Genomic DNA, 27990 nt, shown 5'->3' with positions numbered 1-27990 from the left:
ATTGCAGCTTTATTGGCACAGTATGAATGAGACACACATATGAGGAAAACCCCGGAAAGCTACACAAGAAGGCCGTTCACAGGAGAACTGCACTTAAAAAAACTGTAAAAAATGTCCTGGTACATCATCCATGCTGTTTTTTACAGATTTTCTTTTCACTGTGTGGTTATAATGTAGCAGGTCAACATGCTTATTGCAGTTTAAACTTGTCTACTTTATTTGGATGTCATGTTTGAATGAGTAATATTGAAAATGCTGCTCTTCCTAAACAGGTTGTGTAAATAATCCTGCAGTTTTGAGATTGTGAGTTTTGTACCCGGGATTAAGGTGACAGGCTCAGGCATCATTCTAAGATTATGTTAAAGCTGGACCTTTTCAGCTGCATATTTGATGCTACAGCAGTAACTTTGCATGATTCAAAGTTCAAAATAATCCATTATCTCATACTGAGCCGTGGTGCAGCCCCTGAGTTTATCCTCTCCCTCCTCTGATTGGCTGCCTCTAACAAACAGAAGGTTTGAACGGCAGGTGGGCTGGGCTTCTGTGCATGACACAGCCATATTGTGGAAATCCCTTCTCACTTACTACTGAGCACAGAGCAGGTAAAAATGGATGCATACTGACACACTGACCTTTAACACAGGCAGTCATCCTACCACTGCATTTATGGCAGAAAATAAGAAAAAGCATAAAAACTAATGCATGATGATGCATTCATGTCTCTACAAACTTCCACTAAATTAGTTTTTATTCAACAGTCTGAAAGTGAAGTGAATTAAATATAAACTGGGAAGAGCTACTGAGCACGCTCAGTGTGAGGCTGTCACACTGTACAGTGGTCCAAAGAAGAAATCGCTGTAGGTGCAGAAGATTGGTTTTATTTCAACAGTTAATTGGAAAAGTGAAGATTTCTCTAAATATGTAGCAGAGCACCATGCTTCACAGAGCCGCACCCACAGTCAGAGGATCCTATCCATCCAATGTGGCGTGAAAGGATCGAGATAAAGAATCAGACAAAAAAAAAATAAAATGTAGCAATCAGTAAATAACAGCTGGGAAATCTAAGACATTCTGTCAAAGAATACGGATCCAAGAAAATTACAGGAGCATGAATGTGGCTAAATCTGAAATGAAAATGCTGCAGACTGTAAACAACAAACAAAAACAGATGAGCGCATTCATCGGGGGAATTTCTGATTTGAAGGGCGAGTCAAAGCAGTGTGCGCACGGCCACATTTCAAACACGCAGCGAAACCAGTCGACTCTCAGAGGCAAGGAAGAGCCACCCAAATGTTACACACTGAGCTCAGCTGTGAGGAACTGTGACGAGCCACTTTAAGCCAGAGACGCTCGTTACAGCTGAGGAAGAGGAGCTCCAGAATGGAAGAAACCATCAGAGTTTATAAACCAATTCAATTTAACTCATTTCTGTCTGAATACAAACTGTTCCTCAAACAACAGATGGTACAAGCCTACGGTGCAAAAATATATTTGGAATGGGACGGATAACTTTTTAACCAAATAATAAACTTCATTTACCAGTTTATACAGTTTGTGAGTTATTGGCTTTTGATTGGCAATTACAAGTGCACAGAAACCGTTTATACAGAGAGACCGACAACAGAAGAGGCTTGGCCACCATCATCTTTGGAAAACGCCAGCGGTGTTTGCGAGTATCGATGTGTGCATGCTCTGCAGGTCACTGAGATCATTTAGTAAGAAAATCCTTAGCATTTCACTTTAAAGCCAACGGTTTCGTTCACTGACTGATCGCTCACAGATGGGACCCGACAGATGGTTTAAACGAATCCACGTGGACCGCTGATCACACGCCGACGGATTCCGATCGGTTTCACGTCTGCCGGATCACAAATGTGGAAGTCCTTCAACGCTACAGCTGATCTGAGTAGCAAAATCAGAAAAACAGCAGATGATGCAATTTTGTAATATCATTATGATTATAACATTATTCTCAAGGCAGCATCAGCGTCCAGCAGCAGATGAAGGTTTGGTGTCTTGTTGAAGGTCTTTAACGGAGTGTGATGACAGCCTTCTTTTGATTGGTTGATTGGTTTAAACCACACCCACTGAACGTAGACGTGACAGACAGCAGCAGCAGGGATTTCTCTGAAGGAAACATCTGAATCTGAAGTCCTGAATCCCTCTGTGTTAAAGCTGTGTGAAGAAAGTGAGTTAACACTTGAGAAGCTGAAAATCCAGCTGCCTTTGTGATGAGCTTCAGGTTCCTTTAAGATGTTTGCATCAGTGCTGCGGAGCAACAGCACGAACAGCAGTGTTGACGTACACATTTAAATCTGACATCCACGATGAAATCCCTTCTCTTCTAAAAAAAAAACTGTAATAAAAATAGTAAAAATATGTAGAGAGGTATCTGCAACCGGTCTCACTGAGGATGGCCGGAGTCTGTGCAGCAGAGCGAGACGTAAAGACAGCCTACGGTCTTTGAGCCAGCCGGCTCTTCCCCTCTTCCTGTTCCATCAGCTTGAAGTGAGTGTAAGACAGGATACCTGCCAGAGTGCAGAGGATCCCCAACGCCTGAGTGAGAGACGGGAAGAGAGCAGAAGGTTTGGAGAAAACACCTGATTTGCCTGGTTTGAATCATCGGAACAGCACAGGAAGACTCACCTGGTTGAGTGATAGCGGGTCATGGAAGAGCAGGTATCCACCAACCAGAGTGATGCAGAATTTAAAATGACCAAACATGTTGTAGCTGTGAACTAGAATCAGGAGAACAACGCGTATGGACACCATCTATAATATTTATATCAGAGGACCTCGAGGCAACAGTAAAGCCAAAGTTCTTCCAGAAGTCTCTAAAGACCTCATCAAAATGTTTAATTGCCTGTTTTGTTTTTTCTAAGGTTACAGATTCATCCATCCAGTCATTTTACATCACTCATTCAAGTCAGAGCTGTAAGGAAAGCAATGCACAGATCCCTCTCTATTGGGCTCTGGGAGGATAACAAGGTGTTCCCAAGCCAAGTCCCAAGACCTTCAAAGAAGGCCTCACATCTGCACAAATGAGATCAGAACAGGCCTTGCACCCCTGTGAAAGTAAACCCCAACCTCAACCATCAGATCCCTGATAAACTGAAACAGCCACTGACCCTGCGACACCTATTTGGGCCCTCAAGTGTTTAAGGATACGTGACAGCTGAGGTGTTCCCAATGATCCAGTAGATAGATAGGTTGACCAGGAACGCCACCACGCCGGAGAAAAGCACAGTCATCTGGACAAGAAAAGGAAGATACCGTTACAATGTTACCAGCTGTTTCTAAGGTCAAACTCAGACTTTTAAGATGGGTCAAAACATACTAAATTAAAGATGTTTGTAGCTAAACAGTTTCATCTGTTACACAGAGTAATAACTAACAACCCAACAGGCCGAGTTTTCTAACATCTCAGATAAAATGAGAAAGACTGCTCCTTGGAAAGTCCCAAACGTTAGGCCCAACTACAGACTGCATATTTGTGTGTGTGTGTGTGTGTGTGTGTGTGTGTGTGTGTGTGTGTGTGTGTGTGTGTGTGTGTCCGTCTCGAGTCTGACCAGAGCAGGCAGAGACCAGGGTCCAAATATTCCTCCGGATCCAGTCAGCGGCTCAAACACGGGAACGACGCAGAGCAGGAAGGCTGATGACAGAGGAGCCTGAAAGGACAGTCAGTGCAGTAAAAAACTGCAGCCCTCACATCAAATCGAGCATAAAATCTATGGAACATCTAACTACTACTGCAAAGCCCTCAGCTAACCTGTCTCTGAACTGTAATATGTGTGTATGTTTATCAGATCTGTCCGAATCAGCTGTCTTTAAGAGTGCTTAATGGATATCAAAACTGATTAAATTTTGATTTTACTGCATGAGTCTACATTGTGTTGGTGACAGTCATTAAACAATAATTTTGAAGAAATATCTTAATTTTTCAACAAAAAACTTCGTTAAACGCCATGTTAAATATGCGGTATTAATAATGTATGTATAGGAAAAAGTACTTTTTAAATTCCCAGTCCTAAGTTAAACTCTCATACCAACAAGTCCAGATGAATGTGAACGAGCTCCAAATCAAATATCAGCAGATCCCGAGACAATTTACACCTCATTGTGAACAAACCCTGCATGAAGGTAACATCCCAAAAATCTGCATGGGTGAGTCACAGGAGAAGCCATAAGTCAATGAATATCAGAAAGTACCAACACATTTCCCAAATGGGAACTGTTAAAACATCCCAAAAAATAAAAATAAAAGATCACAAAGGTCAAGTCAAGACACAATTAAGCAAGCTGCAAATCAAATATAAGCAACTTCTAAGTCGCTACAAGACAAGGCCAAAGAGTCCCAAGTCCTGTTCCAAATATCAGACATTCCCAGGACACACCAATGAGTAGCAAATGTGGTTCAAAGTAAAGATTAACAAATCCCAACTCAAGGCCAATGAGTCCCAAATGCCCCTGGACTAAAACCACAAATCTTGAGCAACATTCTAAATAAAAGAGTAGCCTAAAGTCTACTTAGGTCTTGACTAAGTAAAAGGGAAACAAGTTATAGATCAAATCCATGGATAAAAAAAAACAACCAGGTCCCAAATACTGACCAACTCAAGGCCAACCTCTCCTAAGTCAAAAAAAGTCCCCCCAAAATTATAAACAAGACAAGTTTCAAGTGAAGGGAAACAAACCCAAAAAATTAACTATCAATAAGCTCCAAGTCTGCTTCCACGTGACAACCAACAAGTGCTAAGTCAAGGCCAGGAAACCCCAAACAACATCCGTGAACCAAAGCACTAAACGTCAAGTAAAGCTCCCAGTAAAAGGAAACAAGTCCCACACAAAATCCCAAATCAAGTCCCAAGTAAAGGCTAACACCTTATAAAAAAGGAAAAAAAAAGTCCCAAATAATGACCAACAACTCAAGGCAAGCAGTCCCAAGTCCAATTCCAAACCAATCCCATAATAAGCAGAATTACACAGAAAAACTGATTCGATTATCTATCAGGAGATATTGAGTATTTAAAGATCTTTTACTACACAGTATCAGTATTGTGTTGAATAAAAAACACTAGTGTTCCTTTGGTTTGTTTATGGGGTTGGGTCTTACCTGATAGTACAAAAGCTGCATGGAGTTCACCTGGAGCTCATGTTGCTTAGCCCCCACCCACTGAGAGAGTAACAGGCAGTTAGTTTATTCCAGTCACTTCCACAAAAACCACTTTGTTGAGTGTTTTTGTCCGCGTATACAATTACTCACCACTTGGTAAAGTGACGTCACCAGAACACCAAGAGACGCAAACACGATCCCCAACAGGTTGAACCGCACATCATAGTAGGAGTTCAATATCACTCCTAATGTAATGGGTACCTGGAGAGGCAGGCAGGAAAAAACACTGAGCCGACACCACCTCTCACCCCACAGTGAGCCAAATCCCACCAACCTGTAAGAATCTGTCAGGTTTGGATGTTTCTCTGTGACCTTACCAGGGTAAGTTTAATCTTAGTGGAGAAGGTCTTCTTGTAGTAGGTGGTCTGGATGAGGATGATGACAGGAGTGGTCATAGCTTTAGCCAGCTGGTACGTCCCTATCGAGTTGTTCTGCAGGGAAAGGTTGGTGAAGGCCACGAACCCACAAAAGCTCAGCGCCAGCCACACAATCCTGCGAATCGGAAGGCTTTTGGGAGCGAAAACATCCATTTTTTGGCAGATGTAGAGTCCCAGCCAGGTGACCACGAAGTGAACCAGAGTCAGGGTCATGTTGGGGAAGCCGTAGTGTACGTAGATCCATTTGTTGATGAAGACGATGCAGATGGATGAGAGCAGGTTGACCAGCAGGCCGGCGATGATGCGCCTGTTGGCTAAAAAGCTGGCAGCCATAATCCCGGAGGCCTCCGAGTTAAACTTACTCAAGCTGAGCTTTGTTTAACTTAGCCGAGCTGCTCACACTGCTCACAGAGAGACCCAAGTGTTAGAAAGCGGAAAACTCAGCAGCTCATACTACTGCATGTGACGCAGAAATGCACTCAGAAGAAACAATATCACCCAAACATTACTGGATTTTATATGTTTGATTCCAGATTAATCAGTTTCACTATGATTCTAAAAATGGGCTGGGTTCATTTGTTTTTCACTAGTTAAGGCTGCTACCAAACAGGTTTAGACTAATTTTTTTTTCTCTTGAACATAAAGCCATCCAGACATGTTTTATCAACTACTTTGATTCCTTTGATGCAACTTAAAATGCCTTAAAACTATTTGTTTGCAATCATGCAGCTGATCACAGTAAGTGTGCACATGTGCAAAAAGAAAGGAAAGGCCGTCATTTGCCTGCAAGCTGCAAACACAATGAAAATGTTGTTCTGTGTGGTGTTTGGGAGGTTTCCCTGCACATCAGTCCAACGACCACAATACACCAAAAACAAAGCTATAAAAATACTTGTGTATTTATAAATGTAACTTATTTATAATGCACTGTATGAGCATCCTGTTTAAGAGGTCTACTATCGAGCTCTTTTTATTCTTCTATGTGACTATTTTAGAGTTAAAGTCTATCATTTTTACTCTGCTCATGTTCTTCTACAGTTAGGTCCATGCACGTTTGGACAGTGACACATTATTTTTGTAGTTTTGTACACCTGTACACTCTGTACACCCCCCCCCACCCACTCACTGGGGTGAGTCCTGGTGACTGACTGATCCATTGAAGTACAGCCAGGTACAGTTCACAGTTCATCCCACTGCTTCTATCAGCAGTCACAACATCAGTAAACGCCAGTGCGCCGGTTCCACAGCTGGACATGCCCACGCCATAACGCTGCCTCCACCCTGTCTGACAGATGATGTGAACTGTGCAGGCTCTTCCTCCTGGTAAAGTCTAATCTGGCCTTGCTGATTTGCACCTTCTTGTAAATCCTCTGCATTTCTATGCATGCAGACCTTGACAGTGATACATCAGCCTCCTCTGTTGTCTTCTGTGGTCTTTCAGGCCTTTTGGTGTTGCTGAGCTGACGGGTGCGTCCCTTCTTCTTTATCTGGGGTTTTCCAGCCTGATGATGGCCTCCCTCAGTTATTCTTTAGGCCTCATACCCAGTAAAAAACTATAAAGTAGAACACGTAAACAGATCTTTCATCTGCTGTGGGGGAGCAGGCATCACCTGGCCATGAAACTGCTCATCAGTCTGTCTGAAAATGGGAGCCTATGTATTAAAAATGGCTCTAATCCCTAAACAGTTAATGCACGACTTTAATTAAACCACCAGACCTAAAGCTGAAAGTCTGCACTTCAGTCACATTTTTAGTGTTTCATTTAAAATAGAGAGCGGTGATGTACAGAGGCAAACTAACAGAAAGTGTCACTGTCCAAATACTTGTATCCTAAAGGCATATTACTGCATTTTAGAGAGGAATATTGTTTTTTAATGGAGTTCTGCCTGACGCTCACTCTTAATGACTTACTTTAAAACCATAAAGCAGAAACCAGTAGAACTGTTCAAGTTTACAGCTTAAATTACACGATATATATATTTAAAATAAGACTTAACTGCTTCTCTGTCTGTCTGTCGGCCACGCACTGAGTAAAGTTTACCTGGGGTCATCTTTCCATCTGTGTCCCTGCTTATCCTCCGTCTCGCCCCGCTGCAGCCAAACAAACCCCCAGGAAGTACCGGTCTGTGCGCGCGGCTCTTCCCCGCGTTCGAAGCGCCACTCCCGGCCTCTGCAGTGCCAAATCCCACGCCGGCGTGCCGGAGGAATGTCTTCCCTGCCCTCCTGCAAAACGTAACGGAGCCGAGATTTGCAACTCAAAAAAAAAAAAAAAAAAAAAAAAAAACACGCCCAGTGAGTTCCTCGGTCTGTTCCTGCTTCCTCCCAGATTAACACCGTTTGTTTGCTGGGAGCAACAGCGGCTGCTAACGGAGCGGAGGAAGAGCGCAGAGCTGCCCTGTGCTCACAGACGTCTCACTCCACACCGAAAAGAACAGGCGTGGTTTCTGTGACGGAGCGTCTTAAATTCAGGAACAGGTCAAATACTTTTTTGCCTACTGCCTACTATTACCTACTAAATACCTACTAAGTCAAAACTGGGAAAAAAGGAAAGACATCAAATTTTTATCATTTTTACTGAAATCTTTGAAACTTTTGTGATTGCTCTTCACAAGGATAGCAGGAGGATGGCAGCAAGAGTAAAAGGGAAGGTGTACAAGAGAGACCTGATGTATGGTTTGGAGATGATAGCAGTGACAAGAAGACAGGTGGAGGTGGCAGAGCTGAAGATGCTAAGATCTTCATTGGGAGTGACCAGGATGGAGCAGATCAAAAATGAGTCCATCAGAGGTACAGCTCAGATTGAACAGTTTGGAGATGAAGTTAGAGAGGCAAGGCTGAAGATGGATCTGCCAGGCAGGAGGAAACGAGGAAGATTCGTGGATGTAGTGAATGAGTACACGCAGAGTGTTGGTGTGTGAGAGAGAAGGATGAGAAGTAATGCTAGAAACTCCACTAGAAAAATAATTTAGATTTTTTTTTTATAACAGTTCTTCAGGGGAAGGCCAAAACCTCTTATGAGGTGGCACCAAAATGCTTTGTATGCAAGTGTTTTCTCACAGGTAAATAACTCTTCAGTGCAACAGCCTTCAATATCTGTAAAGTTATCTGTAAAAATCAAGCAGTGGAAACAAATACACTGCTGGATGCAATCTAATTGCGACCTGAGGGGGCAGCAGAGTGTATTAAAAGCTGCAGTCTGCTGGGAATATTAATGAAGAAGGAGCAGTAGCTTGTTAAACCTCGTGACGCGGGAACTGTCAACTCGCCGCCATGGACTGGTAAAAACATAATTTTTTAAACATGATCTGACATTTAATCACATTTTGCTCCTCTGCATGTTTAGTTACGCACGTGGCCTGTGATTCGGGCGGTGCGCTTGTTATTTAACCCGCTATTCTGCTTAATTCAGTGAGTTTAACTTTGCTAGCTGGAGCTAATGATGCTAACCCGCTAATGTTGACGTTCATAGTCAACGGCGATGCTAACCGGCTAAACACTCTGGTTTGTGTGCAGTTCACTGTGAGTAACAGGACCTACTTTCCAGGCTGAATAAACTAGTAACCAGCGGTTCAGTGTTAGGTGTAAGTTGTGGAAGCTTATTTCCGCCAATTAAAAACAATCGCCATCCGTAAACCTAAATTGGGGAAAATAACAAGCTTCCGTAGTTTCCAGCCAGCATGTTGGAAAATCAGCTATAGTGTCCACATGATTTGCTTTAATTTGGTTTTATTTACACTGTGCAGGGTCCCAGATTCCTTTCTGAACACGGGGGTTTACACAGAGTTCACACAGACCTGTAAAACCTTTGGGAAATGATTGCGCTGGTTAGTTTAGGGAGTAAAAAGGGGTAAGAGTGATGTGCAGAACCCTGGCAACCACGGAGCGATAAAGCCGATGAGCCATACATGAAGCTAAGGGAAAGAGTTGTTGAAGCAAGGTTAAGGAGAGGGGTGCTGATCAATGAGAAGATGTGTGGCATCATGCTGAGAAAGAGCACTACAGATGTGATGTTTGCTTTGAGAGTGTTGATGGAGAAGTACAGAAGGAGCTTCACTGTGTCTTTGTGGATCTAGAGAAATTATATGATAGAGAGGAACTGTGGTACTGCATGAGGAAGTCAGGAGTGGCAAAGAAGTCTGAGTGTGGTGCAGGACATGTATGAGGACAGCGAGACAGTGGTGAGGTGTGCAGTTAGAGTAACAGATGGGTTTCAAGGTGGGGGAAGGATCACATCAGAGATCGACTCTGAGCCCCTCCTTGTTTGCAGTGGTGATGGACAGGCTGAGGTCAGATGAGGTCAGGCGGGAGTCTCTGTGGACTATGATGTTTGCAGGTGAAATTATGATCTGTAGGAGAAGGGATGGTGGATATATTGGAGAAAGGATGTTGAAGATGGATCTGCCAGGCAGGAGGAAAAGAGGAAGACCTCAAAGAAGATTCATGGATGTAGTGATGGAGATGGTGTGAGGGGGAAGGAAGATGATAGAGAAAAGATGAGATGGAGGCAGATGATGTGCTGTGGTGACACCTAAAGGGAGCAGCTAAAAGAAGAAGAAATGAAATGCATTGGTGTAAAAGCCACTGAACTGTAGATGTGTACATACTGTAGTTAAAGTATTTTTTTCTTTTGGTGCTTTGACTTGTCCTGCAGGGGTCAGAGTGAGCTGCCGTCGCCGGTGGTTCGAGATGACGAGGTGACGGTTGCTGCCCGCAGGAGGAGGAAGAAGGTGGCCTGTATCCTGCATCAGGAAAACTTTGACCTGCTTCCAGTCCGGCTGCTACACCAGCCGAGTGTGGAGTCACACCAGCAGCTGCTGAAGGGCTTTTTAATAAAGGGGAAGGGTAGAAATGTAGCTGCAAGGTTTAGGATGCCCTCACCTTTCTGAAACAGGAACTTGAGAGATTTAAACTGTTATTCTTCACCGTTTGTTCATTTAGGGTTGAGGGGGTTCTGGAGCCCAGCTGTTACAGTGAGAAGATTAGTTATTATTGAAAAATGCACCTTATTACACTCATTCAAGCAACCTTTTTTAAAGAAACATGTTATAAGGAGATTCCACTTATTATGTTGTTTAATATTTGGCATTTTAAAATAAAACAAAAATTCGTATAATCTACAGGCTTACAAATCATGTCCAAATTTCCATTTCATGTTATTCATTCAAAGTGCAGCCGGGACAGGGTATATGGGTCGGATTGGAAGCAGGCCGTCGTGTGTCTGTCACTGTACGGTGCAGAAATCTCCCTCATTATCGAGTCGTGGGGAAAATTTCCAGGGAGGTTATTATAAAGCAAGTGCAACAGTGCCCAGCTTTCTTTGCATTAGCTGGCTCGACAAATCCTAAAACCCCAGTCGGAGAGCGCAGTATCACAGTTTGCTGCACTTCCAGCAGAGTGAAACAGATTTGGCAGATTAGCAATAAAAATGTGTACCGATTTTCTGCGTAACCAGCTGAACGTATCCAGATTCCAGTGACAGTGCGACAGATTTTAGCTGTTGCGCTTTGTTTGGTAAGATTTGAATCTGTTTCACACTTAAAACTGATTTTAAAGCAAAACTCTGAACATAACCTGCTCTGGAGCAGGTGAGGTGTTTTAGTATGGTAGCCTGAGGATGTTGGAAGAGGGCTTGAACTCGATGTAGCTTTAATTGTTTGAGTTTTATTGTGTGGCAAATGCCGGTTTGTTATTTAATGCAGTCGGAGCTGCTGTTTTCCTGACTGTTGCTCTCAGTCCCGTCACCCGGCAGCCCCGTCATTTCTACAGTGACGCCGGCCCGCCCCCTGCTGAGAAACACCCCTGCTTCACTCTTCAGACAGGCTGGTATGGCATGAACACACAGCTCCCATATTAAAGAGATTCAGCTTTGTCTAAATCCCCACTCCTTCCTCACCTCTCTGTCTCAGTCACTCCCAGGGTTCCAGATGTTTCCGCCATTTTGGCCCCAGGAGGTCGAACGCCTCGTTACACGCACACGCCCAGAAATGCACTGAGCAGTTTGGTGAGACACACATACACGCATACTTTTTCTGATCTCCACACATGTTCATAAGATTTGGTCATTAATATAAACTGATGCCTCTTTAGGCTACGGCCCCTCTGTTGTCCTTAACGACTTTTTGGCAGTTGAAAGTCTGTCGTCACGTTTCTGCAGACACGAATAACAGCGTCTTTATTTCAGTGATGTCACGCTTCCTTTAATGTGACAGGAGGAAAAAAATCAATGATGGGATTTTCTTTCCTGCCGTACTCGTCACTGTGATTATTGGAAACACGGTCTCTGACCAATCAGCCCGCCCAAACCATCAGTCTGTTAGTTATGCCAAACCCTGCTCAGACTTCAATATGATAATAAGTAATACAATATTAATTTGAACTCACTGCTAACTCTCTCTGATGGTGTGTGTTTGTGTGTAGAACCTGGATGACAGTGACTGGACCAACAGCATGTACACCTCCCCTCTTTCGGGGCAGGAGAACACGAGTTTCTTCAGAGACGACATCGGGAACCTCAGCTCAGCCCTCCTAAAGGAGGATGACCCAGGAGAGGCTGGTGAGTGAATCAGCTGAACGCGGTCCTTTACTCTGCAGGTGTTTTGGCGTTCCCGTTAATGCTGTAGTTTTGGATCCTTCCAGCGGCTGCCAGTCTTTTCTCGGAGTTCCTCGGGGCCTTTGTGAAACACTCTTCCTCTGCAGTGTTTGAGCTGCTGGACGATTATCAGGCGCTCTGCCAGGACAAGGTAGGCGGGTTTGTTGGATGTGGCGTGAAAGCCGAGATGTGCTCATTTTAAACGCTCACCTTGCCTCCATCACATTGTTTAAGGTGGACGTGCTGCAGTCTGTGGTCCTCAGAGCGGGTCAGAACAGTAAAACAGCTGGAGTCCGCTGGCTGCTGCAGCAGGAGAACTGCACCTGGAGGCTGATTGGCTCCCTCTACAGGTACCTGATTGACTGAAGGACTTCCTGTCTGTATCGGAGTGGCTGTTTGCTCGTCTCTGACTGATGAACTGTGTTTCTGCAGGGATCGGGTCCAGTTGGCACTGGAGGATGACCTCATGACAGACATGGTTGTGAGTAACAGATACTGGATATATATATACTTATATATATTTTTTTCTTCAAAGCAGTTCAGGGATTCTCTAATAAAGATTTCTGCCACTGTTACTATTACTACTTTTTACTTTGAGCACCGCAGTGCAGTGGTTGCATTCATGCTTCACTGTAAGAAGGTTCTTGGTCTGAACTTCTTGGTGGGCTGGAGCTGAAACCCTTAAAGTGCATAGGAAAAAAAAAAAAGCATCTTTTGAATTGAAAGTGCAACCAGAGCTTTAGTAAATACACATGACGAACGCAGGAATGAGAGGCTTCTGAGTCGCACGCTGTCTTTGTGTAGGTTCCCAGTGAGAGCGAGAAGGTTGTGGTGGAGCAGCTTTTCCAGAGGGATGCCATCATACGACAGAGCCAGGTAACACGCTCACACTGTACAACCAGCTTACTGGTGGATCCCAGTCTGAATGATGTGGCTGTACAGGATGTCTGAACTTGAGTGCAAATTTTACCATCGATTAGGAGCAGGTAGGGATGGGTGTTAAAATATAACAAATCAAAGCTCAAGTCTTTCTGGGTGTGGCTGCTCCATGAATGAGTTTAGCTTTACTCTCTGGACTTGTATAGCTTCACTGAACCCAGTCCGAAAGGTATAAAATCTTTCTTTGGTCTGATGATTCACAGAAAGTTGCGATTAATGTCTTTTTGTGCACCAAGAAGACATGAAGAGGATTTAAAGTCTGAGATTTTTGGAAATATAACACAGCATGCTGCTTTTTCCCAGTAAGACTGCAGCGGTGAGGGTTTTATCAGTTTTAGCTGTCATCGATAATCACTGCGGGTCACTGCGTTGCAGCTGGTGGTCGATTGGCTGGAGAGCATCGCCAAGGATCAGATCGGAGACTTCTCCGATAACATTGAATTCTACGCCAAAAACGTGTGCTGGTGAGCCCTTTGGTCTATTTCTTTCAGCATGAACTCTACATTGGTTTGTGTATTAAAGTCATCACTGGGCTGTTTGCCTTTTAGGGAGAACACCCTCCATGCGCTGAAGATGAGGAGGAAGAGCGGCACTTCCTTCACTGTCCCTCTGGTCACTGAGCTGGTGAGGCTGCTTACCACAGACGTAATCACACCCTGTCCTCGTCCACCGTGTTTCTGAATGTATGAATACTGTGTGTTTAGGACCCAGATGCCCCCCTCCGGCAGCAGCGGCCCCTGGCTGACCTGGACAGAGAGGACGACGCTCGGCTGCTGAAGAACCTCTTCACCCTGATCAGAGCAGGGATGACCGAGGAGGTGAAGAGACACTGAGATACACGGGGGGGGGGGGTTACCTTCTATACAAGTCAAATTCAACTTGATGTGCTTTACAAGTGAAAGCAAAAATTGACTAAAAATGAACTAAAACCAGAGAGGGAAACAGAAATACCACTTTTAAGATTGCAGATGCACAAAGTCCCAGAGGGACATCATTCCCAAGCCAGTCTTCAGAGACACAGTCTCTACAGCAGTCCTGGAACTGCCTCAGGGTCTCCTACTGGTAGGACATGCCTAAAATACCTTATGTAGTGCCTGGATCACCATGACTATATTCTTCTGATGTAGAAGACTCGTGGAACTGCTCTGAGGCCCAGAGAGTCCAGACACCGTCTTTTGGTCACTCGCCGTAGGTGATGATGGGAAGCTTTGCTTTCGCACTCAGGATTTCCACCAGAAATCTGTTAACTTCAGTGGGTTTGAGATAATCAGAGGGATGATCAATTTAATGTTGCACTTGACTGCTGGTTACGCTGGTGCTTAGGGTCATCTTCAGCCTTTTACAAGAGCTTAGAGCACATGATGAGAAGCGGTGCTCTTCTACAGTGGATGTTATGGAGAAAGTTTCATATCCTGTTCAGATCTTCAGCTGTTTGTGTTTGTTTGCAGGCTCAGAGGCTGTGCAAACGCTGCGGTCAGGCCTGGAGGGCAGCAACTCTGGAAGGCTGGAAACTCTACCATGACCCCAACATGACCTCAGGTACTGTCTGACCACAGTGTGAGGAGCAGAGGTGGTTGCATGAGTTTAAAGATCTGAGCTCAGTTATCCAAAGCAAGCGTAAGAAAGCCAAGGTCATGAATGGTTTGGACATGTGGAGATAGTGGATGTTAAAGTTGGAGCTGCCAGGCAGGAGGAAAAGAGGAAGACCGCAGAGGAGGTTCATGGATGTAGTGAAGGAGGACATGCAGAGGGGTGGTGTGATTGAAGATGCAAAGAATAGGGTGAGATGGGGCAGATGATCTGCTGTGGACACAGTAAAGGGAGCAGATGAGAGCAGGAGTGAGTGATGGTAAAAATGAACACACATTCTGAAGCCTGGCTTTGTGGTTCACAGGGATTCAGTGACCTCTTTAAAACTGTAACCTGTAAATATGAGCATCCACCACTGGAGCAGTATATATGACAGAAAACCAGAAAAGGCCCCCCGATTAAAGGAATTTGACTTTTAACCAAAGCTGTTTTCCACCTTAGAGCTATATTGTAAAGTAGACCTCGATGACCCCTATCTGCGGGACTCAGTACCTGTCCTCCTCTCTCTGCAGGCGGTGTGGAGTTGCAGCCAGTTGAAGGAAACCCACACAGAGGAATATGGAAGGCCTGCTGCTGGAGAATGGCTGAGGAGGTGCATCATCAGACACATGAGAAACGAGAAAGCTGAGCTTACATTCAGTCAAGCTTCAAAATAAGAACTGTGTGTGTGTGTGTCTGTTTTTATTTTTTATATAGGAGCAGTTAAACAGATATGAGAGGGCGATCTACGCCAGCCTGAGCGGGAACCTCAAACCGGTAATGGAACCATTCTCTCCGTTACATTCCTGTGACTCCGTCTTGACGTGTCAGGATGCTTGTCTCGGTCACGTGATACGTCACCGCTAAAATTAAACCCACAAGCTTCACTGGTTCCTGTGACCTACATAACGCTCGTTTAAATATTTGAGCGCTCAACAAGAGTAGAAAAGTGCCTTGTAAGAACGAGTCCATTTATATTTAACATCACGGGGATAGCAGTGATGCGGACGCAGCCAAGGGGCTGACTCTCTCCGGCGCTCGACACCGCGGCTCTGCAGCCTCTCCCTGTGAAATCAAAGCTTGCACTGGTGTGTGTGCCGGCCAACCCACATGCTAGCAAAAGTGAGTAGAAGCAGGCTCAGGGTTCACACTAATTCAGGGTCACGGTGGGTTCTATTTTTCATGTGCTTTATACAGTAAAAATCGCCTAAGTTGAAGTCACACAAATCAGATTTTCACTCTAGTCGGATGGCGTCTGCAGGTCCCGATTTCTCCTAACGTTAATTCCAATAAAATCATCACCAAAATCTGATCATACAAGTTGGATTTTCTCCTACCTCGTTGAAAAATCTGCTCCCATTGGGATGCATTTCTAATTAAATATGATCGTATAAGTCGGGTGAGTAAAGCCCTCTTCAGCTCCCGTACGCCTACTTCCACACACCGGCTCGTTCATGCACAGCTGCACACACTAACAGCGCCTGCAGATCGCTTTAGTGTCTACACAGTAACGTGATGTCTTGATTGGCTGCACTGAGATGAAGCAGCGAAATTCAATATTTGGAAGAATTTGATTTTATCCAAATTACACTTATTTGGATTTTTTATTTTATTTATTTATTTATTTTTTACGAGTTGGATGAAATTATACGGTCCATTTGAATCTGAGGAGATTTCTACTGTTTGTCTTATTTTGAAGGCATGTTTAAACATTACCATAGCGATCAGAGAGCATTGTGGGCAGAGAGGATGTTATTCATGCGATGTCACATTTTGCGGCTCAGAGAAGTTTGGGGACCTCTGCTGTAGATGACAGATGTGTGTGTTTTTGTGTTTCAGCTGCTGGCTGTGTGTGACTCGTGGGAGGACTGTGTGTGGGCCTACTTCAGAGTGATGGTGGACTCGCTGGTTGAGAAGGACCTCATGTCGTCGGGCATGGCCCATCAGGAGGTGGAGACGTTGCCGCGGGAGTACCTGGAGGCCAAGTACGACACAAGTGCACAAGTCTGAATGTCTAAATCTGCACAAAGCTTCTTTGTCTCATCTACTGTCTCCTCCTGCAGCTGGACCATGGAGAAAGTGTTTGAGGAGCTTCAAGCCTCCGAGTCAAAGGTGAAACCGGTTCTAACTCATGTGATTGGAAAATATTGAAGTCACACAACACAGTAAACCAATGGGTTTTTGTTTTTTCCTGTGTGTGCAGAGGGTGCTGGAGGAGACGAGAGAGCATTACCACGTCATCCAGAGGTTTGTCATCCTGGGAGACCTGGACGGTAAGACCGACTTTGACCTCACAGAAACCATCGAACATGTGAGCTCCAAAGGGTTTCCCCTGAGCCTCTTCGTGTTTGTCTCACTCAGGTCTGTTGGAGGAATTTTCTGATTGGCTGACAGCCTCTAAGCCCCTCCCCTCCCACCTTCTGCGTTTCATGACACACCTTGTGCTGTTTTTCCGCTCTCTGGGTTTGGCACTGAAGGTAAAGTCCACATTAAGGATTTTACAGGTCATTTAATGAGAATCTCAGGTTTGTATTAAATGAATTAAACTGTAATAAATTCTCAGATCCTTAAAGCTGATTGAATTAACGTCACTTAGTTTAGCTTCACTTTTAAATGTGTTTTTATACATTTGAACTGATCAGCTGAACATAAAGACTTCTCCCATAAACCAATGTTAGCAAACTATAAACTAATGAAAGCAGTGACTCCCAAACGAAATAATTAATCAGCAAAACTGGGCCTCACTTTTAAAAGTTAGATCATGTCTTCAGATGTTTACAGACAGTGTAATAGGAACACAGTGTAGTGTTTCAAACAGCTGGGCTTTATTTTAACCCAAAACTCACACACACAGTTAACTGATACTTCTGAGTCTTTTTTAAAACAGGTTAAATAACTGGAACTGTGCTGAAGTTATAATACTGACGTAGGACCGCAAAATAACATCAAACTAACTGAGACAAAGAAGAACTTAAATACTGGCTGATCAGAGCGGTGACACAAACACTAAAACAATACCTGACTACAGTGGAACTAAACAGTAACTAAATTTATTTCAGTTCAGGTTTATTTATATAGCACCGATTCACAGCAACCGTTGCCTCAAGGGACTTTATACTGTAAGGTAAAAGCAATACAGAGAACCCCAACAATCTGACGACCCCCCTATGACCAAGTGCTTTGTGGAAGTGGAAAAAAGTCCCTTTTGAATAGGAAGAAATCTCCGGGCTCAAGGAGGGGCAGCCATTCACCACGACCGGTTAGGGCTGAGGGGAGGGAGACGGGACAAAAGACACACTAAGGGAGAGATGACACAAAAATGTATCCTAGGAACCACAAGTAAGGCTGAGAGAGAAGTGCTCTGTTGGGGTGATATGGTACTATGAGGTCTTTGAGATAAGATGGGGCCTGATTATTCAAGACCTTGTAGGTGAGGAGAAGGATTTTAAATTCTATTCTAGATTTAACAGGGAGCCAATGAAGAGAAGCCAATATGGGAGAAATCTGCTCTCTCTTTCTAGTCCCTGTCAGTACTCTAGCTGCAGCATTTTGGATCAGCTGAAGGCTTTTCAGGGAGCTTTTAGGACAGCCTGATAATAATGAATTACAATAATCCAGCCTAGAAGTAATAAATGCATGAATTATCTTTTCAGCATCACTCTGAGAAAGGATGTTTCTAATTTTAGAAATATTGCGCAAATGCAAAAAAGCGGTCCTACATATTTGTTTAATATGTGCATTGAAGGACATATCCTGGTCAAAAATGACTCCAAGATTTCTCACAGTGTTACTGGAGGCCAAAGTAATGCCATCCAGAGTAAGTATCTGGTTAGACACCATGTTTCTAAGATTTGTGGGGCCGAGTACAAGAATTTCCGTTTTATCTGAATTCAGAAGCAGGAAATTAGAGGTCATCCAGGACTTTATGTCCTTAAGACATTCCTGCAGGTTTACTAATTGTTGTGTGTCATCTGGCTTCATGGATAAAGCTGAGTATCATCTACAAACAATTTTTCCAGGCCAAGATCCTAACTTCAGATTCTAATTAAATGGACCAGATATTAAAAGTAAATGATTCCAACCAGCCCCCTTCTGGTGTAGCAACACTTGGTATGATCGAATTAGTACTTTGTAAATTTAATAGAAAATAAGTGGATTAAATGTATTTTCAGCAAATGTGGCTCAAGTGTGGCGGTCACATCGAGGATCCGCAGATTGGTTATGTGCTCAGATTTGCAAATGCCCTGTGCTCCTGCCTTTCTCTCTTCAGGAGGAGGTGTGCATCGACGTGCTGAAGGCCTACGTCTCACTTCTGATCCGAGACCAGCAGACTGACCTCGTGGCGAGCTATGTCGGCCAGCTTCCCGCCGAGCTCGCCACCGCTCAGTACGCTGCCTTCCTGGAGACTGTCACGCAGCCAGAGCTCCGCCCCCGCTGCCTGCAGCTCGCCACCGATGCCGGTGAGTGAGATGCTGTAACGTGCTGAGGTCAGTAAGTGCAGAAGCTTTATCGCTGAGAGAAAACTGACCATTTGTGTGTCTGCCAAGGTCTGGATGTTTCATCCATAACCAAACTGGTGGTGGAGACAGTGAGACAGAGAGATGACACCGAGTTCACGCACCACAGCCAAACGCTGGAGACGGGAACTACTAAGGTAACAGCCACGCTGTCCATAATTGTATGTGTGTCATTGAACCACCAATATCAAGAAAATCTTTTAATTATGCACACATTTCCCAGAAAGGCTGGCATCAGTACACTGGTAATTTGAGTGTACTTTACTTTAAAAAATCGAATTATTAATGACATCCATCCAGTGGACCAGATCTGACCCTTTGGTGTGCTGATTCTGGCCCCCGGGCCATATGTTTCACACCTGTGGTTTAATCCATTAAAAAACTCAAAATCATTTAAAATCACTTCTGTAGCCTAAAACAAAATAAAGCTGAACCCTGCCATATTTAACACAGGTATGCACGTGTTTGCAGTACTGGTGGAACTGTATGGAGTCAGCACACAGGATAAAAAAATGCTTCGTGTAAACAGGCTAACTGGAAGATTCTGATCCGATCACACTCCTTCAGATCAAAATTTCCCTCCGATCAAGAGAGGTGGGCTGTATTGATCGTTAACCAGATCGGTGTCCGTGTAAACGTCTTCTGATGTTCGGTGTGAGATTATCCTCACTGCGCACGTCTGTTGTGTTAACCACATGTCGACGTACTGTATTTCTGTTAACGGCAGGCAGTGCAAAAACTGGTCTGTATCCAACAGGCTTCTGTGTGACGTTCTTTCATACGTGTAAACATGGCTACTGCGGTGCTGTGCTCTGATAGGAGGACCAAAGGAAGATTGACGTTATCGATTGGCTCCTAGACAACCCCGCCCACCGAGCCGAAGCCCTAAAGCAGTCCAACGCCATCATGAGGAAGTTTCTAGGTACTTTTCTTTGTTTGATCAGTTTATCGTTTGATTTGTTGGAATCAAACTGAGATTCTACAGTTTGTCGTCTGTCGTCTCTCAGCTCTGCAGAAACACGATGCAGCCAAGGCGGTGTTCTCCAAAGTCCCAGAGGACTCGATGAGTCAGATTTACTGCCAGTGGTCGGAGGTCGGTCAGCTGCCCGCTGAGGACGAGAACGCCGTCAGAGAACACCTGTGCATCAGAGCCTACCTGGTGCGCCAGCGACCCCTGTCTTCGTGTTGCGTTTAATGACCGAGTTCACTGAGGTTTATTGATCTGAATGTGTCCTTTGATGGTCCTGCAGGAGGCCCACGAGGCGTTCACTGACTGGTTCAGACACAGCAGTTCAGCCCCGCAGAAGCCGGCGCCGGCACCCGAGGCCAAATTCACAGAGAGGGTAGCCAATGAGATGAGAGAAAAGGAGTACCAGGTACACACATGTACAACACCTAGTATTCCTTTCTGCCAAACTGTAGTGCCACTAATTTAAAAATAAAATCACTGAATTCACACTGAAACTCTTGTTATTGTACATGGCTTCCTTTTTTTATTTATTTAAGAAGTCAGTATTTAAGGTGTCGCACACTGTGCTTTTTTTCTGGTGTGTGTCAGGCCTCCCTGTCTGCCTGGTCGTGCCGTCTGGATGCTCTGACTGAAGACGTGAAAGAGAGAATCTACAACGTTCTGCTGTTTGTGGACGGAGGCTGGATGGTCGACGACAGAAAGGTCACTGCTTACATCAGAACATGAACACGCTCTCTAAGAGATTAATTTAACGTTTTAGGAGTACAGTGATCCCTCACCTATCACGGGGGTTATGTTCCAGAGACCCCTGCGATAGGTGAAAATCCATCTTATATTATATATTTTATTATTTATATATATTTCAAGGCTTTGTAAGCCCTTCCCACACTCCTATAAACCTTTCCCACTCTTACTACGACTTGAACGATGAAGATGAGTTATGTAGCTGTGTAGTACTGATGGCGATGAAGGTGGTGCAGTATCTTCACCCTCGGCTGTAACTTCTATTTCCACTAAAAGCCTTCGGGGTGTTATATAAATACTTCTATACTGCAAAATCCTGTATATAAATTTATATATTGAGAACTTAATTTTTTTTAAACCCGTGATACGGTGAAGCCACAATGAGCGAATTGCGATACAGCGAGGGACGACTGTGTTAGTTACAGTCATAACTCAGACGCAGGTTTTTAAATTAACATTTGGTTGTTTGCAGGATTCGGAGCAGGACTCGGAGCGCAGCCACCAGATGGCGGTGTTGCGCTCTCTGTGTCTGCCCCGCCTCAGCTTCCTGCTGCTCAGCGTGCTGCAGAGCTCCTCAAGACACCAGGAGGCGCTGCGGCTCGCTGACATCATCTCGTCTGACCAGCACCGCCTCTATCAGGTACCTGAAGCCTGCAGAAATACATGCGAAGGTGCATGAAAACAGAATCTGTCAGCTGTACTTGTTTAGGGAAGAATATGCAGGGTTTGTATCCTTGAAATCCTTGAAAATGCTTGGATTTTAATATTGTCCACGAGTGCTTGAATTTTAAATATAATGCTTTTTGCAGCCGCGTGCACAAAGGTACACCACGCGCAGTGTCTGCTGTTTGCTCTTGTGAGGAAACTCTACACAAGAGCCGGCTCTAAGCCGATGCTTGGTAGGTTAGAGGGAGAATTCAAGTTAAAAATTAAATGTAAGGTTTGGCTTTCTTGCGTCTGTGTAATTCAGGATGAATGTACTCAAAGCTGATTGCTCCTACTCTGATCAGCTGTTCTGGAACGGGAAGCTCGGAGTTTACTTTTAAACTCTGACTCTGTTCGGAGTCTGTTTTCACTCTTCCTCCCTCTCCCCACAAACTCAGGTGTTCTCGAAGGAGGAGCTCAGGAGGTTTCTGCAGAAACTGAGGGAGTCGTCTCTCTCCCTGCTGGACCGAGGACTCGACCCACTGGGCTACGAACTGCAGCCATGAACACACACACACACAGCAGTGTTTGTCTTTTTGTTTTGTTTTGTTTTTTTGGTGATGGTCTGTTTTTGCAAAATAAATCAAATAAAATCCTGTTCCCTGTAGTGCCCTGTGTATTTTAATTGAAGCAGCTACCAGTACAGAACAGCCACTGTTGCCAGTTTATGACTTTAAAATGTCTATAATTAAATACATTCTTTATTTAAGGACTACAATTATTTGTATAGTTCCAAAAAGAATATTTGCAAACCTACAGAACCCCGCAAGGGACATTTGGGGGGCAGGCATGGGAGAAAAAAAGAGATGCACTTTTGCAAGATCTCGGGTTCATCTGACTCCTCTCAAAAAAGTCATTCGTTCAGTATATTAGACAGACTATACTGTTTATAATCAAACATAAAAACAGCTCAATAATATACATTAAAATACTTGAAAATTACATTAGAAAAAGCACACAGCTCACAGTGTCTGTTTTGTTAGTGTTAAAAGTCAAAGAAAAAAGGTGAGTGATGAGGCCTGTCTAATATGCAGTGGCAGATCATTCCAGAGATTCGGTGCTGCCACTGCAAAGGCCCGGTCCCCTCTGAGCTTAAACCTGGTTTTAGGCCCGGTCAGAAGCAGCTGGTCTGCCGACCTGAGCAACCAGCTGTGAATCTAAGTGTGTAGGAGCTCAGAGAGATAGGGTGGGGCAAGACCATTTAGAGATTTAAAAGTAAATAAAATAAATTTAAAATGGATCCTAAAACGAACGGGTAACCAGTGAAGTGATGCTAAAACAGGTGAAATGTGCTCATGTTTGCAGGCACCAGTTAAAACCCACCCAGCAGCATTCTGCACCAGTTGAAGGCGAGCAATAGCGGACCCTCTAAGCCCCATATAAAGTGTATTACAGTAATCCAGCTGAGTGGTAACAAAGGTGTGGATTACTGTTTCAAAGTCTCACCTTTGGAGAACTGGCTTTATTTTGGCCTCAGGTGAAAAAAGCTCGACTTGACCACAGCATTTATGTGGCTGTCAAGCTTCATGTCTGGATCTATTTTGACTCCTAAGTTTATGATTGTTGGTTTGAGAAACTGTGCCAGAGAGCCCAGATCTACCAGTGGGGGTCACCTCTGTTTTTTTTTCTCAGTGAAATGCCTCAGCCATGCCTTAACATCAGCTCTGCATTTAAGTAATTGTGCCACTGAGTAGGAGTCTTTCCTTTTAAGTGGCACATATATCGGGCTGTCGTCCGCATAGCAGACGCATAAAGAGATATCATATTTTCTAAGTATGTGGCCCGGCGGTAATAGATAAAGGGAGAAAAGGAGCGGGCCTAGCACCGAGCCCTGTGGCACCCCACACACAAGTGGAGCCGTGGAGGACACAAATTCGCCAAGTCCAACACAGAAACTCCGACTTGACAAGACTGAAACCAACTCAGGGCTGTGCCCCTGATTCCCGCCCACTGCTCCAGACGAGAGATTAAAATTTTATGGTCCACTGTATCAAAGGCAGCAGTTAAATCTAAAAGAACAAGAACAACACAATCACCTGAGTCAGTAGCTAAGAAGACGTCATTAAAAACTCTTAAAAGTGCTGATTCAGTGCTGTGCAGGGGTTTAAAACCAGATTGGAAGTCTTCAAAAATATTGTGCTCATTTAAAAAGGTCATCAGCTGACTGTAAACCACCTTTTCAAGGATTTTTGATAAAAAAAAAAAAGGCAGACTAGAAATAGGTCTAAAACTGTGGGATCCAGACCAGGCTTTTTTTAATCAGAGGCTGCACAACAGCATGTTTGAAATTTACAGGGACAACACCTGAGCACAGACTGCTGTTTATAATATTAAGCACAGCTGACCCAACAGTGGGAAAAATGTCTTTCAAAAGACAAGGAGGGATAACATCATTTGGAGAACCAGAAGGCTTCAAGTGACCAACAAGCTCCTGTAGAAATTCCAGTATTACAGGCTTAAAACTGTCAAAAACAGCAGAGCAGGAAGCAGAGACTGAGGGGTCATTCACAGGAGGAGAAATAAGAGCCCTTATAGTGGCGACCTTACTGATAAAGAACTGCATAAATCTTTCACAGACATCAGAGGAGGCTTCAATGCAGTCAGACTGTGGTGGATTTAAAACACTACTGATGGTTTTAAACAACACGCGAGGCGTGTGACAATTTGAGACGACAATGGCTGAGAAATATTTAATCCTGGCCTCTTTTACAGTTGCCTGATAGCGACGCCAACAGTCTCTTAGAATTTGAAAGGACACCTGTAATCTGTCTTTCCTCCACTTCCACTCAGCTCTGCAGCACTCGTGTCTCACTGAGCGGGTCGTGTCATTCAGCCAAGGCTCATGTTTAGCTTTGGACTGCCTAATCTTTAATGGAGCCACAATGTCGATAATGTTTTGGCAGGTGTTATGAAACCATAAACTCAACCCCTCTGTGTCATCACCTACATACTCAGGAGTGACACAGTTCTGTGTGAAAACAGTGGAGAGCCGAAGAGCTGTGGAAGGGTTCATAATCCGACATCAGCAGGCCGAGGTTTCCCTACAGTCCAGCCCAGAGATCCCAAACAGGACAGGCCTGTGGTCAGGAAACACTGCCTCACAGATGTCCAGGTTAAGAACGGGCAGACCATGTGTCAAAGCAAGGTCAAGTGTGTGTCCACGTTCCTGAGTGGCACCAGACACGCTGCACCAGGTTAAAAGACTCAAGAGTTAAACAGTCCTTTGCAATAGGGTGGTCAAGACAATAAACATGGACATTAAAATCTCCAGCAATAAGGACACGATCATAGTTGGGCATAACTTCCGATAAGAACACAGAAAAGTCATTTATAAAGTCCTTATTGTATTTAGGAGGCCGATAGACCAGAGCACACAGCACTGTGTGAGAGCGACCCAATTCAAGTAAGAGCAGTTCAAAGCTGGTGAAGGAGGACGGCAGCCAAATTTGTTTACATGTAAATCAGTCTTGAAGACCATCGTTAATCCTCCTCCATGACCTGATGTTCGTGGAGCGTTAAAGAAGCAACAGCAGGAGTTCCGGGAAAGCGCTGGACTCACCAGGATTCAGCCAGGTCTCTGTCACAAAGAGGAGATCCAATTCGTGGGAGGTGAAGAAATCCTTCAGGACGAACTTTTTTTTACAAGCGGCCTGGCATTCACCAGGCCAGGTCCGGAGCATCTGCCGTCCGGGGAACACAACGCAGGGGTCGGAGATTCAGCGGATTTACACCGCGCCAACGGGGACGCAGAGAGCAGGGGCGGCAAGACAATGACGTTTCATCCAGGCCGACGACAAGTATCATGCACGTGTTGATGGGGTCCAGTGAGCGCCATGACACAGAGACTCGAAGCCCCGATCCGGATTTAACTCCAGAAGCTGGATATAAAGGCTCCAGCCCAGCTTTCAGCCTTACCAGAAAACCGCTGCGTTTCCCTCGGTGGTGCTTACGCCGAAAAGGCGCTGGGACGCGGTAAAGGAAAGCTGGGGTTGCTGATAAGAGCGGGGGAAGAGTTTTATGCCCACTATGGTCAAACGTGTATAAAGGTTTGGCAGAACTTCTAATGTCTAGTAACATTTGGCGATCGTACACCAATAAAGCACTGGCCATTGTGAGCAGCAAGCACCAAAAAACACAGCCGGCCACCAAAAAACACACGGCCAGCCAAGCACACCGGCGCCATCTTGTCTCATGTTGTTGAAATAATTAAGAAAACAGTTTTATAGAACAATCGAGTGGTCAAATGTATTTTGTCTTATCACTGTTAGTATTATACTTATCATGATGACTGCCTCCCCTGACTCGTCACACTCCGTCCATCGGATTTAAATGGAGGCGCCGCTCTTTGTTTACCCGTTGCCATGGTGACGCCATTGCTGGCTTTCTTTCCTTACTGATCTCAGAGTCTGTTTTTAAACCGAGTTTGTCGAACCTGCTTCCTGGAATAGGCCCCATCAGCTCACTAAAACCAACTCCCTAAACTAAAACGAACATAACCGTATGTTTGTATGTTTATAGCTGTGAAGCTAACGGATCGCTATCGTAACAGCTAGCTAGCTAGCGAGGACCGCGTTCCCACCACTTCAAAGTTTTGACGTGACTGAAAACTATAAAGTGCTTCTTCACGTGCGCGCGCGCTAGTGGCTTTGTTTCTTTTGGTTTTTCCATGCGCGTGCGCGTGTATTCATTCGCGCGCGTTCGATTGTGACGTCAGAGGTCAAAGCCGCCGTAAGCCTTTGATTTTACACTGACGTTACGCTTGGCTCAAACCAAGGCTTTACACATCCCCGCGACACTCAGTCATTATTAAAAGTGAGTCCGTTTGGAATCAGACTTCGACACTAGAGCTTGTGAAGCAACAATGTCCACAGAAACAGACGAAGGTGAAATTCGAGTTGTGGTAACAGCAGATGAGCTTTTACCAGTGATTAATAGCTCATTGGAAAAGCTCACTGAATTACAGTGGGGCATGATCAGAAATGGTGCTTGGGACTCAGAGGTTCAAGCAGCTCTGGTTGATATGATTGTTGAAATGATTCAGATCGCTTCAGCCAGCGTCATTAAACGTGCTTTCCCAAATATTCAAAGTCCAGAGGAAATAGCCTCAGCTGCAGGGAAAATAAAGCCATCACTTGGAGACTCCAGCTCAGCAGCCATTTCCAGCGCGCTCAAAGTGCTCAAAGAGACATGTGAGAGCGCTCAGAATTTGACCCGGATGATTGAAGAGGAGATCTCGGAGAAGATCAAGTCATTCGCCAGTCTGCTCTCCAAAAGCAAAGATTGGCCGTCAGACCCAGCTGTTTACATCAGCGGGATTACGAGCTGCATAAAAAAACTGCGTCGCATGGTTTCAGATGCTGCCTCATGCCTAAGACAGTATGCAGGCCAGCTGCAGTTCTGCTGCAGGAGAAGGGAAGAGGATTCAGGCCCCAGCGATTCCAGTGATGAAAGCATCACATCCATCATCTCAGTGGAATCAGCCACCATTGAGGTTCGTGAGATTCTCTCAAGATGGTGTCAGAAGTTGAGAAAAACTGGGGGACAAGCTGGAAAAATCCAAGGTCCAATCCCAGTAGAAAAAGCTGCAGCAGAAATTGTCAAAATCATCTTTGACAACCTGGATTCAGATTCTGACTCACCTTGCTCACCTAAATTTGGATTTGATGTGAAGTTAATTATCAATCAGCTGAGAGATTTCTTCACCTCACATTTCCCATCCAGAGCACGTGCCAGGGAAAAATTGTACAAACAACAGTTTTACGCATTTGTCAAAAAGCAATTTGCAAAACTGAAAACAGAGCTGAAAAAAGCTTTGAAAAAAAGCAAAAATTTCTTGGTTGTTCTGTCTAACATGGCCAAATGCCAGGATGAGAGACCGGCCTCCCCTGAGAGTATTGATATCAGCATCTCAGGATCAATGCCAGAAACTCCTCCTGAGTCTTCCTCATCTTCAAGAGAAATGCCAACCCCGAAGTCTCCTTCAGCTGACTTTAATGCCATCATCTCAAAGATTACTAAATTGTATACAATACTGGCAAAGCAGGAAGGACATTGCATTACTTTGATTACCATGGAAAACATTAAAAACAACCCGGAAGTCAGGGATTTTTCAAGGGAACTGACAAACAAAATCTTTGACTTTCTAATGGTCAATGACGTTGATAAAATACCAGTGCCTGCGATGGGGAGATCCCTCTCAGACTCCGTGATCTCCAGGACTCCACGTTCAGCAAGCAGCTCAGGGCGTCCGTTTTCTGACGAAGTCCTCTATGTTCTCATAGAAGACTCTGTAGAAAAGTTCCTGCAGAAGGTTCTACTCTGGCTGGAGAACGAAAACATAGAGCAAACCATACAGAGTGACCAAGCCTCCGGGGCTGCAGAAGAAATCCAGAAATTTATTGCAACAG

At 44.5% G+C, this 27990-nt stretch overlaps 2 protein-coding genes across 5 annotated transcripts; one reads left to right on the top strand and one right to left on the bottom strand.

The window, feature by feature from the left end:
* Positions 1–10: 10 nt before the first annotated feature.
* Positions 11–18040, bottom strand: slc35e3 (solute carrier family 35 member E3). 4 transcript variants are annotated; one of them, XM_030719745.1, is made up of 9 exons: positions 16532–18040; positions 7592–7773; positions 5491–5951; positions 5264–5374; positions 5114–5173; positions 3570–3668; positions 3169–3251; positions 2647–2731; positions 11–2556 (listed from the first exon to the last, which is right to left on the bottom strand). In XM_030719745.1, exons 3-9 carry the CDS (start codon positions 5881–5883, stop codon positions 2455–2457), a joined length of 933 nt encoding a protein of 310 aa, XP_030575605.1. In that variant the 5' UTR covers positions 5884–5951; positions 7592–7773; positions 16532–18040; the 3' UTR covers positions 11–2454. The 4 variants fall into 4 exon arrangements, with proteins under 4 accessions (XP_030575605.1, XP_030575604.1, XP_030575602.1 ...); XM_030719744.1 differs by lacking the exon at positions 16532–18040 and adding an exon at positions 15161–16494; XM_030719742.1 differs by lacking the exon at positions 16532–18040 and adding an exon at positions 10155–11973.
* nup107 (nucleoporin 107) lies at positions 8762–22184 on the top strand. The gene is made up of 27 exons (XM_030719741.1): positions 8762–8828; positions 10202–10284; positions 11284–11373; positions 11457–11551; positions 11968–12103; positions 12187–12290; positions 12374–12489; positions 12572–12620; positions 12944–13015; positions 13454–13542; positions 13627–13702; positions 13783–13896; positions 14527–14617; positions 15181–15260; positions 15365–15424; positions 16487–16632; positions 16711–16759; positions 16851–16920; positions 17009–17124; positions 18918–19107; positions 19195–19301; positions 19984–20086; positions 20172–20323; positions 20415–20540; positions 20723–20836; positions 21351–21518; positions 21982–22184. The coding sequence occupies exons 1-27, from the start codon at positions 8821–8823 to the stop codon at positions 22087–22089; spliced, it is 2712 nt and encodes a 903-aa protein (XP_030575601.1). The 5' UTR covers positions 8762–8820; the 3' UTR covers positions 22090–22184.
* Positions 22185–27990: the final 5806 nt, after the last annotated feature.

Source organism: Archocentrus centrarchus, chromosome 23, assembly GCF_007364275.1.
Source record: "Archocentrus centrarchus isolate MPI-CPG fArcCen1 chromosome 23, fArcCen1, whole genome shotgun sequence".
NCBI classification, from domain to species: domain Eukaryota; kingdom Metazoa; phylum Chordata; class Actinopteri; order Cichliformes; family Cichlidae; genus Archocentrus; species Archocentrus centrarchus.
This window is presented reverse-complemented; position numbering and strand designations above follow the sequence as displayed.